Source organism: Poecilia latipinna, unplaced genomic scaffold, assembly GCF_001443285.1.
Source record: "Poecilia latipinna isolate Pla-1442-1.1 unplaced genomic scaffold, P_latipinna-1.0 Scaffold3630, whole genome shotgun sequence".
NCBI classification, from domain to species: domain Eukaryota; kingdom Metazoa; phylum Chordata; class Actinopteri; order Cyprinodontiformes; family Poeciliidae; genus Poecilia; species Poecilia latipinna.
Window position 1 is genome coordinate 21819 of NW_015116246.1, and position 12654 is coordinate 34472.

Consider the following 12654-nt stretch of genomic DNA (forward strand, 5'->3'; position numbering starts at 1 on the left):
TATGTATGTATGTATGTATGTATGTATGTATGTATGTATACTCACTTGAACTTTGGCTTTTCCTCTGATTATAATAAAACCAGGAATGAAAAAGAGAAAATATTGATAAGTTAGGATCAAGAATGCATTGGATTCAGGGATGCTTCACCTCCGTTGAAATGTGAGAGTGAGTTTTAATTTTAGCAATCCTTTCCAACAACCGAGACCTAATTAATGCTCGTTAAGCTTCTGTTTTAAGTTACATAAACACACAGCAATACTGGCTGAGGTCAAGGAGAAAACAACAGTTTATACGACCTTTTAGCTGCCAAGTCTACAAGATAACAAAACCAACAAGTTTCCCTTCAAACCTCTACATAAAGATAAATATATATACTGCACACAACTGGCTGCTTTTGTATGAGTTTGTTTTTATATCTTAGAATTTTCACGTTTTATTTTTAACCAACCAAACGTTTACAGTTGCTAAGCTAAGCTAAACATAGCACAGCTATGCTAATGCTACAGCTGATTAGCTAAAGCGACACGAAGCTAATCAACTGTAATCTTATAAACGTATATTTATATAACTGAAGCAGTATTACTGTGCATTTTTACAATAACCAAACTGTGCTGAGGAAGAATATTTGCCTTCTTGCAGACTTCTAATCCTATCCAAACTTACCTAGAAAAAAACAATCATTCCCGTTTTTAAAAGCGCCTTGATCCGCCTTGCTGCTGAAATGTGCTAAACTCATCAACTTCATTGATTAATTAAATCATAAAATAACCATGATTAACAGGATTTATTTTAAAAGTTAAGAAAAACTTCAGGAGCAAACCAGACCAGGATAGCGTTGGAAATGTACAATAAATAAATCACCTATAAATTGAGTTACTTTGTAATAAGAGAACTAACAGAAATATAGAAGGAAATAAAATAAAAAAGTCAAATAACATGTTCATTTATTTTATTATTTATTCAATGCAGCTCACTTTAATAGATGCTTTTAATCTTATATTTTGAAAATTGTATACAAATATTGAAATAAATCTCATTAATTTATCATTAAACAACACAAAATAAACCAAATGTTTTTAAAAAAGCAGCAAATTATTCCTTGATATAAACAAATCTCTGTTATGGATGAAATGGTTTTCAAAGTTTTCCCCCTTTAATAAATTAAATCATCATTTATTTTAAAAGCTGCATTTGTTTTGGTTATGTGTCAAAATTTGTTAAATAATCTGAAAGGTAACAGCGATAAAAATAAATACAAAAAAATAGCAGAAATATGTAAGAAGGCAGAAACTTTTTCACAGCACTGTATGCCAACGTATAGTCACAGTAAAGTTATACCCAACTTCTCTATTTATCTGTGTTAATTTACTGTGAATTAGTATGTAAATCAAACCCATTTTATTGCTAAGATGCTAATCAGGATCAGTACGCTGTCATATAAATCATCACATTTATCTATTTAATAGTTAAAGTTTCCAAGCATACAGGACATCAAGTCACACAACAGGAGGGACTGGATTTTGTAGCTACTGTTAATGGTTTTCAGGATCGGGAGGCGTGTGATTAGACTTTGTTTCGTTTTAAGTGACCCTCAGACTACGACAACATTTAGAGAAACGGACAACAGAAGGGAGGAAATCGCAAGCCAAGCAACGATGACTCAGCATGAAATACAAACTACCATCTTGATCTCCATCTTCCCCTGGCAGGACGCATTCATGCAAAAAAGAGAAGAAGCAGAGATGAGCTGACTCGCCGTTTATGAATCCTCCGGCCTGTTCCTCTACTTCCTGAACCCAGGACCGATTCATTATTTATAATTAAGGCTTAGAAGAGTCCCTTGTTCAACAGGGAGACATAAAAGGTCGAATCAGAAGAACAGAGAAGAATGCAGGTCCACATACCTTCCTCTTCATAGGCCTCTGCATGCAGCAAGCGTCCAAAGCAAGAGCAGAACAGAGACCATTAGTGATCCGACTGAGCAGCCGGTACATGTTCACAAAGCCTGGAGCTCAAAAAGCACATTTACTGGATTGGGGCGTTGCTATGGAGACGCTGCAGAAGTCCCATAACGGGTCAAGCATTAATTCTGCTGTGACACTGCAGGCAGCTCCATACCTAACGATAACCAGGGTTTTATTTGTCGGCACAATAATAAACACTTTCTGTTAATTAAGACTTTATACAACGATGGGTTGATGTCTATGGAGGACCAAACCTGTCATAATTAAGAATAACTTCAGAAATACATAAGTGACTCGTTAAAATAATTACAATGCCAAAAAGCAGCTTGACTATGGAAAAGGATTGGGGGCACTGAAAAAAAAAGATTTCTGATTTTAATCTCAAAATTCTGAATTTCATTGAAAATTCTGACTTTTTCTCAGAATTTTGACCATCTTTATATTCTAACTTTTTTTTTAGAATTCAAATTTTTTTCTCAGCATTCTGATTTTAATCTCAGAATTGACTTTTTTTAAAATTCCACCTCAGAATCATACTTTTTCTCAGAATTCTAATTTTTTTTAACTATAATTTTTTTCTCAGAATTTTGACTTTTTTTTTAAGAATTCTGACTGCTCAGAGTTTTGACGTCTTTCAAGAATTCTATCTTCTTTTTAAATTACAACTCAAAAATTTGAGGAAAAATAATTCTTAGACTAAGAATTATGACTTTTTCTCAGAATTTAGACTTTTTTTTTTAGAATTCTAATTTTATTAGTTTGAGATTGTAGCTGCTAAGACAATGAAGCGTTAGTTGAACAGGCGAAGCCTGGGACGTCTGCCGTGACTCCATGAGATACACAGAACTCGAAACACATCTGAATAAGAAATTAGCTTGAATTTGATCAGCTGAAATCAGCCGAACATCCCAACACCCCAATGTAAATGCTTTGTCGCAAATGGCAAATTTCATTCTTCAGTTGCAGACAGAAAAACAACAAAAATAAAAGCTAAACATGGACTAAAGGGAGGTGAAGAATTGGCTTTACATGACCACAAAAATACCCATCATCCCTTCTGGTTTGGCCTTGAAAAAACGACATGTGAGTTTTTCAAAATGCAACTAATGATGATGGTCAATAACAACAAAACGATTCATTCAAATGGACAGAAGGCCAAGGATGACATGGGGCAACTGACTCATGTAAAGGCAACCGCCTGATTACGCCTCCCTTTCTGACATGTATGCACAGCTCATATTTAAGACACAAATGACAGAACAATAACGCTGGAAACAGGACAAAACGGTTTTTAACTGTTTGTGGATGGAGACGATGTGACAGCTGTGGGTGTTTATAAGGAAAATGTTTGCAGCAGACTCTAATATAGTGAAGTAATAGACCTAATAATGTGAAATAACGTGTGACTTTAAGCCAAAGATTACATTTACTGAATATATTCTGGATTTTCAGTTTTACCCAAAATGTACCAAAATATGAAATTTTAGCATTTGATTGTTTACTTCACATTTTCTGCCAACTCGTATTCAAAGAAAGCAGTCATAAAGAGGAATGTAAACACACATTAAAAAGGAACCGATTAATGAACTGCAAAACTATTAAAATATTTAGATTATCAATAAAAAAGCCAGTTAAGTTAAAAAAAAGCAGTTTTGCAGGCCTCATTAATACAGTGCATCCTTCTCTTAAAATGATCCCTTTAAATTGTTGAAAATAATAATAGCCAAGAGCAGCCATTTTCTAGAAATAACAGGAAATAATCATATTTCAGGATAACAAAAACTTTTCGTGATAACATTAAAGTCACCTTTTAGTATTTTTCTAGTATTTTTAAATGCATGCGCCCAAGTCTGCATTTTAGTAAAAGTGAAAAACTTAATATTTTTAGTCCTTATTTAAAAAATAAATAAAAAAGAAACAAAACGTGGATGAATAAACATATTACATTTTTCATTTTAAGATTTTAATTTTATCTGTTTAGAACAGCCAAGCATCAGTGAAAATGTCAAATCTGGACAATTATTGAATTGTAATTAATAGTAAAAAAAAAAAAAAAACAACAACAAAAAAACCTCCTTTGTGAGCTTTTAAAGGGAACCTCATATGCAAAATTCACATTTTGTTTCGTACTTCCATTTGTGTCCCAACTGCTTCTAAAACTGTTTAAAAATAAAACACTTGGCTATTTTTGACACTAAGTTCAGTGTCTGAAAAATTACCCGTTTTAAAAAGCTGTGGCAGTAGGCACTGCTCGTTACCTAGCAACCGCAGGGAAGCCCAGCCCGTTACCTAGCAACCAAGCAGAATTTGCCAGCTGGGCGTGGCCATCAGCAGCTTATTTGGATTTAAAGTGACAGGAGGCTCCAAAGCAGCTCGTCCTGAAAGACTAAAATCTAATTATCTATGAACAATTTTGTGCTAAAAATATAATGAAGATGTTTTGTATCACCCACAGACCTAAATAAATTTTATTAAATAAGCCTTTTTGTTCTCCAGGCAATAATTCATTTACCACAAAATAATAACTTTCATTATCCTGAGATAATAGTCCTGCCATCATAAAACAACTGAAAAATATTACATTATAAAGGATATGGATGGATATGGATGCTCTTGGCTTCTGTTGAAAATCAATCCCACATAAAACATTAAAGTAACTAATAAAAGCATGGACACAGTTCCTACTGTTTTCGCAAATTAACTTTAAAATATAGATAATTTTTAAGCTTTCTGCCATTAGGTCTGACTAACTGTTGCACCCTCAGGTCTACCCTGTTAGGCAGAGTGCCGTCTGGCCTGCAGCAGTTTATAAACGTACCTTCCTCCTCCCGAGCCACTTGCTGCACCACCTCCTGAGGCTCTGGTTCTGGTTCTGGTTCAGGCTCTACTTCTGGCTCTGCCTCTACCTGGGCCTCCGCCTCAGGGGCTACTTCTACTTCTACTACCTCCTCCTGGGCTACGCAGCATGCACCAAACCGCAGAGTTGGCGTGCCGGAGAAGGCCGTTAATAGAAGACCACAGACATGACAGAGCCATTAGAAACCAAATGTGAAACCGAGATTTACAGAAACGATGGATGGATGGGTGAGCGGCGGACGCTGCTGGAGAATGGAGAGAAAAACAGATGATGGATGGAGGCAGAAACTCCAGTGACCTTTCACCCAGAAGCCATATTGAACTGTTGATGCGTACGACTACTGGAGGAGCAGGGAGTCGGGTCCAAAATTACTCTTTACTCAGTAACAGAGTTGGCTGGTAACATTTACTTTTAAAATAGCAGGGAATAAATATATCTCTAGTGTTAAAGGATGAATCTGTTCTCTGTTAAGTTAGATTACATTTTCAGTCTGAGTTATTAAAATTTCCAGAAAATTAGTTGTAAAGTGGCAATTAACCAAAAAAAAATTAAACATTCACATAAATGTGAAGAAGTATTTCCCAAGCTCAAATTAACAATATAACTGATTTTTTAAAAAAGCAATCTGTCGTATAATCAGAGTTGGGTGATAACTCAATTACATTTGCGTGAGTAGCTTTTTTGAAAATTGCACTCTTAAGATTATTTTTACTATGCTGTACTTTTGTTATTGAGTAAAATGCATCAATTCTCTACCAGCTGAATTAAAAACAAACATGTTTTAACCAAAAATTCACCAGACAGACAAACCTGCAGTTTCTATTAAAGCTTCAGAAGGATTTTATTGGAAGAAATAATTTTTGCCTGATTGTTATTTTTTGTTACTTACATGAAATATGGTACTTTTGGTCCTTTAAATACCAAAATTTCCACTTAGCTTATATTTTGGTCCATCTGATGATGTAATTTTTAAATATTAAAATATAATTTGATCAGTTACTCAGTACTTGAGTCGACTTTTTACCAGATACTTTTTTAATTTCTTGGATGGATGCTTTTTACTTTTACTTGAGTAAAAATATGTTGCAGTGCTACTTTTATTTGAATACAGTGTTTGGGAACTCTGCCCACCTCTGATAATTAATACATACTTTTCTGGACACTAAATAGGGGAAACATTCAAACTTCCTGTAAAGTATTTTAAGGACACCTTCCGTTATTATTATTCTCAGCATAACCTCTCAGTTGTCTTTAATTTCTAAATTCCTCCCAAGTAGTTTTCCACATTGACCGGTTAAAATATGACCGTTGAGTGAATCAGGTCAATGACAGCAGTACTGACAATAAGAGACGGCATTGTGAAGATTCACATGTTAAGAAAATAATAGGTCTAATTTTTTTCTTAACCATGTGTCAAAATGTCACTCAGCAGACAAAATTCACCTTTAACTTGGAAGTTTTTGATGACAGCCAGAAAATTTAATGAACTGTAAAGCAAAAGCGCTAAAGATGCTGTAAAATTAACTGAAATATCTTGAAATTAGAAGATGACAGGTAAAGGCTAACAGGTGTCAGTGTCAAAGACTTCAAGTTAAGGGTGAAAGGCAATTTACTTATTAGTGTGAATGTAAAAAAAAAGTAATAAATGTGAAGTTGGTTCGGTCATCTTTACCTTCCTCCTCTTCAGTTTTGCAAAAATTAAGATGAAAATAAAAAAAATGTGGGGATAGAAAAACAAACATAAGTGAACAAACCATGACATTCAAGGTTATTCTAGCTCTCAGTTACTGATGCTGGCATTTTATGTGACAATATGAGAAAATAAGAGGAAAAATTCTGTCAGGCCTTTGAGAACAGAAACTGTGTAAAGAATTAAAGGAAGCAAAAATTAGTTGAAAACATCCTTGGATATCAAAAACGGTCATAAATTATCTACAGTGTGTTTTTGGAAAAATAAAAAGTAAAACTAGCTAAGTGGATATCTCACTTACCCTCATACCTGTAATAAGAAGGAAGAAAAGACAGAGAAAGAAAAAAAAATAAATTAGTTCCAGCAAATTTCAACTTAATTTTCTATATTTTCTGTTAAAGCTGAATAACATATGAATGTGATGAAATTTACTTACGCTTCTTCAGTGTCAGACATGGTGAAAACAAACTTCAAACCTGAAGAAAAATACAAAAAAAAAGTTCACACATCTCAACCAGAATAAATATAATTACTTATACTTCTGATGAGGGCTTTACAATAAACATGTGATATCAGATAATATGACAGTAAGAGTACAACTTAATTCACAAATATCTCGAAAGTTCTAAAGTCTTTTTGCTTTGGGTTCATACAAAGCATAGAGAATATCCAGTAACTCTTCAATTTTAATAATAAGGTCTCATTAAAAAGAAAAGCTATTTTTTGTTATGTCTTCTGTTTTGTACGGCGTATTAGTCATTGTAGACAGAAAAACAGTAGGAGTAAATGTCCACTAAAATTTCAGAAATAATCTAGAAAATATTCAGAAAGTTCTGAGTTTGAAAAATTGAACATATTCAACTTTTCAATTTTTTTTTTTTTTTCAAAAATTTGAGAAAAAAATTCTGAGATTTATCTCAAAATTACAGCTTATTTCCAGCAAATTTTCAACTTTTGAAATTCAGAAGTTTTTTTTTTTTAAAGAAAATTTCTGAAATTAATCTCAAAATTTTGGAGTCTTTTGGGGGAAAAGTATTCCTCTATAATACGACATTGCAGTTTTGGCAATGAAAACCTTCTTATGGATTATTATTATTTAAGGGATTTCATTTCGGTTCCACTTTGCTATCAAAGAAGATTTTTAAATATGACACAAACGTCTGTGTGAGCTGAGGTCAGTCTGTTTCCTGTCAGTAACTCTTTGCTCTCATGGAAAAGAATATCTGCATTACGACCATCACAGGACAAATGCTTGTGGCCTGTGTGATAAGAGCAGAAAGCTGCAGCTGTCCTGAAATATTTTCACGGCTTGTTCAGGATTGTTTACTCAGCTGTCCACCGAGTATTATCACCGCCTTTGCAAGTTTGTATTCACATGTTTAATTCTGGTTCTGAGTCAAACCACCTCGCGGATCATCTGCACTATTGTTGTGTGAGAAACTGAAAGTTTTCCATGTGCTGTACTGCAGCCTCGTTCCTGAAATTGTACATATTACTGCAGTGGAACAATCTCAAACCATTTGAAAAATGGTTTTTCCAGCTTGCCAAACAGGTTTTCTAAAGGATTTAGGTGAACATTGAGTTTGCCAAGGAAGAATAATGTGTTATGAACTACTGATGCGTTTGATTTGGAAATGTGTTTTGGCTCATTATCCCTCAACACTGCAAAAACAAAAAATTTTACCAAATAATTTTGATCTAGTTTCTTGTGAAAATATCCTAGAACACTTGCAATAAGACAAAACTAACTCTGATGTAAATTTCAGCAGCATATATAAGCTTATTAGCTTCCCTGTGGAACTCCTACAGAACCCACAGAACCTTCCAGGATGGGGACAACGGTAAATGAACCGGTTTAGATTCTCATTTATAGGACAATCCTGAGCGGTTATTTGCCAGAGGGCAACCAGACTTCTTTTCCTGTTTCTTGACACAAGTTTTCTTATACTTAAGCATTTAGGATTGTCTCGTTGACCTACAACATGAAGGTTAATTAGAATGAAGACGCCTCTGGCTGCAGACGCTCCGTTTTTCTATTTACATGCCACTGGGTCACAGTACTGCGACAGACTGGCGACCTGTCCAGGGTGACCCGCCTCTCGCCCGGAACGATAGCTGGAGATTGGCACCAGCGCCTCCCGACCCCACGAAGGGACAAGGGTGCACAGAAAATAGATGGATGGGTCACAGTAAAGCCAGGTAAACATAAAGAAACAATTAAAAATGAACAGATTGTTTCTGTGCTAAGTGCACAAAGAAAATCTGTGCATGAACAAAACAGGCTTTGATTGGATCATTTTCTCAAATTTCTCCAAAAAAAAGGTTATATTTTGATTTTCAGTGGGAAAATCTGTTTTTCCTCACATCAGAATCTTTAAAATAGTCACTTTAGTGAAAACACTGTAAAAATACTAAATATTACCAAGTATTTCTGTCTTGTTTTCAGTGCAGACATCACATGCACTTGCAATAAGACAGAACAAGTAACTTTTCAGCAAGATGTAGGAGTTTTTTAAACTCAATAATTCCTTAATATTGATGAAAAAGTTCTGGTTCCACTGGAGGATTATTTCACTTACAACAACACATTTTCCCAGAGTTACAAGTGAAATAATCTGCCAGTGGATCTCGTACATTTTCACCAAAAATACACAGAAATGAGGTCCAGTATCTTACTGAAAAGTTACTGTTAAGTTAATTATGTCTTATGTCAAATGTACTAAGATGTTTGCAATAGAAACTATGATAAAACTGTTTGGTAAGACTTCGTGTTTTTGCAATGTAAGGCTTCAGAATGAAGTAAAACCCATTCATTCGTCTCTCTTTGGTGAAATCACCTCTCTGTATATTCTATATCATATCTGTTATATATAAATTGCCTTTGGATGACTCTTCGCACTCAGCGGTGGGCACAGCTGCAGAGGACTCTGTGGATTAGTTCTGGATCACATTTCTGCCCATCAGCTGAGGAACAGTGTTCAAATAGCAGTTTAATCCCTCTGCTTGGTCCAGCGGGAGGATCTTCTGCTCCCACCCAGCCAATCAGAGCCCACCTCCAACCAACCAGCGCTTTGATCCACCTGCAGCTGACAGCGTTCTCGCCTCTGTGTGCACAGCGGTCGCGCTGCGCATACCGACATTTCAGCATGCTGTATATTTAGTGAGCGCTCCGTTTTTTTTTTCTTCTGAAAACTTAAGACTTTCTGAAACTGAAACTTGGTGTTGAAACTGACTGAGCTTCTTAGGTGCTGTGTCAAAGAGAGAAGTAGCTGATGGAGACGGAGAGCCTCTTGCACATCTCAAAACCTCATGTCTTCAAGGCGCGAACCGTGTTTTCAGCTAAACAACCAGGTGGGAATCAGTTCAAACTCTGAAACACGGGCCAAGAAGTGCCAAAACGCAAAATAGTACCAAGTATTTTTACTTTAGTTTCTAGTGCAAATATCTTACTACACTTGAAATAAAACAAAACTAACTTAAAAGAGACTTTTTAGCAAGATATAGGAGTTTATTTTAAGTAAAAAAATTATTAATATTGATGAAAAAAAAACTACTAGTTGCATTGGCAGATTATTTCACTGAGAACAAGACATTTTGTAGCAGTGAAACGAGCACGTTTGAATAAAAACAAGCTTCTACATCTTGCTGAAAAATTACTTGTAAATTAGTTTTGTTTTATTTCAGGTTTTTTAAGATATTTACACTAGGAATAGAGAAAAATACTTAAGATTTTGTGTTTTTTTTACAGTGTGAAAGAGCCAATAGCCAAGTTTCACATCAAAAATCGAGGATGAGAATCTTTAAAATAGTCACTTTAGTGAAAACACTGTAAAAATACTAAATATTACCAAGTATTGCTGTCTTGTTTTCAGTGCAGACATCACATGACAACATTTTTCAACATTTTTTTGTGCATTTTGAAGAGAGTTTATTTTAAATGTAAATTGTGACACAATAGAGTATTTATTATATAATTTCACCATGTAGGATAGTTTATTGGTTTGGAGGATTTAATGTCAGATGATGTGTTGTTTTTTAATGGGATATATTTTAGAGCTTTAGTATCAAGGAGAAAAAGAGCTCAGTCAAATAAAGCGCTAATGTCAACTGCTTGACCAGAACATTGTGAGCAGCATTGTCATAGCGGACAATTCACAAGTCTTAATATACATCCACCAGCAATCCGGCGCTCCACTTCAAAAGATTTTCAATGTCGGCATAAAAATACCAATCAATTTACTGACCAATGGATCTACTTTCCCTTAAAAACTGATTTTTAGTGAACAATCTCTGCTAACATCTTTTAATATCTTCATTACTTTTTGTGGAAAAAGACAGTTTTTTTCCACATAAAATGAGAAACAAATAATAAGAAAACTGTTTTTCAGGTGTATGAAAAGTGAATTCTTACCCAAAAGAGGAAGATCAGCTCCCTCGGCGATGAAGATGAAGGTCTGTAAGTATCCGCAGGCTCCGCTCAGAGAATAAGTCCTGCTGCTATAGTGATACTTGAGATCATCAGGCCCTTATTGGCTGCGGGATGAGAGCGGAGTGTGTGTGTGTGTGTGTGTGGATGAAGGTGGAGAGGCTGGGGGAAGTGCATCCATGACCCTGGAGAAGGAGATGGGTAGAATACTATGGATGGAAGAGGAGGGCTCAGGTTTTGGAAAGGAGCAGCTGAGAAGCTTCTGTTGCTAAATTTACAGTGACAGAAGGCCGAGAGCGGGGCTTACACATCGGCTTGGCATGCAGACAATGGAAGGAAAGTCTGTGTGGCTGCTGACCGGTTCATCAACGAGGAGCTCCATCCGTCAGGCCGGGAAGAGACGCACAGCGCTGGAGTAAGAATAGAACAAAGGAACAAACAAAACTAACCACAAACTCTATTTATTCTGCTTTTTGTCAGTTAAATGTCTCAGATCATCAGATAAGTTTTAATATCAGACAACGAAAACCTCAGTGAACACAATAATTTCAGATCCAGGCCTCATCATTACCAGAAAAAACACAACATCTTACTGAGATGTTTTGGTCGAGTTTCTAGTGCAAATATGTTAATATTAGTACAGATAGTGAAAAAAGATTAAACTAATTTACATGAATGCACAGAACAGGATTTGATTGGATCATTTCCTCCAAAGAAAAGGTTCACCAACGATTTTCAGTTGGAAAATCAGTTTTTCGTCACATCAGAAATAAATCATGGATGAAAGGCTTTAAAAAAGTCACTTCAGCATGTAACACTGCAAAAACACAAAATCTAAATGATTTTTATCATAGTTTCTCATGCATATATCTTGAAATTAGACAAAACTAACTTACAAGTAACTTTTTAGGAAGATTTAGGAGCTTAATTAGAGTTAATAGTTAATATTAGTGAAAAAGTACCAGTTTCACTGGCAGATTATTTCACTTGTAACAAGAAAATATTCCCACACGTGAAAAAATGTAGACCTTTTTCATCAATATTAAGAAATTGTTGAATTAAAACAAGCTCCTATATCTTCCTCAAAGAATACTTCACTTAAGATTTTGCTTTGAATCTTTCTGACAAGATGAGAGACTGAAACTAAACATCGCGCCCTGACCGTGTTGAGCTGAAACTGTTTATGTGAGAACGGATTGTTGCTTGGTTGTTGATTCTCTCTGTTCAAATCGCTGCTCGAACTAAAGCAAAGTCCCAAAGAAAGAGTGACAGACATTCACTGCTTACTGCTTTAAACAACGGATAATGAGAAACAGAATTAAGATTGGTTATAAGAGAGGTGAGGGGAATCCGTGGGTCCACACACCGCTGTCCAGCTTGTTTTTACCCTGATCCCTGCTGTGTGTGTGTGTGTGTGTGTGTGTGTGTCATCAGGTGGATAGTTGATGCTTCAAACGCCTTGCAGTGACTTTGACGGTGACCGCTGAAGCAAACGCCTCTGCCTGTCAGAGGAGATGAGGATAAGTGGGTTAAGCTGCTGTTTTTTAAAGGGGCAGTATTGTGTTAAATAAAATTTTTTAAACTTTACATCATGCTATAACGTTATTCCTTCATCAAAAACATACCTTAATTCTTTCCCGCATGTTCGAGGTAACGGTGCACTGATTTATTGACTAGCCGATTTATCTGTGCCGATTTCCTTAATTTTGGGAGCTC

General features: G+C 35.4%; 1 protein-coding gene across 1 annotated transcript in view; it reads right to left on the reverse strand.

Annotated features, from left to right (window-relative positions):
- LOC106941375 (troponin T, fast skeletal muscle isoforms-like) overlaps positions 1 to 11114 on the reverse strand; it is a 19709-nt gene extending 8595 nt beyond the window's left edge. The window contains exons 1-8 of the mRNA XM_015024382.1: positions 10924 to 11114; positions 6949 to 6988; positions 6814 to 6821; positions 6495 to 6503; positions 4784 to 4921; positions 1906 to 1923; positions 1683 to 1703; positions 46 to 64 (exon numbers count right to left, since the gene is read on the reverse strand). Coding sequence (XP_014879868.1) covers positions 46 to 64; positions 1683 to 1703; positions 1906 to 1923; positions 4784 to 4921; positions 6495 to 6503; positions 6814 to 6821; positions 6949 to 6968 — 233 coding nt within the window. The 5' untranslated portion in view covers positions 6969 to 6988; positions 10924 to 11114. The remainder of the gene's footprint in view (positions 1 to 45; positions 65 to 1682; positions 1704 to 1905; positions 1924 to 4783; positions 4922 to 6494; positions 6504 to 6813; positions 6822 to 6948; positions 6989 to 10923) is intronic.
- Positions 11115 to 12654: the final 1540 nt, after the last annotated feature.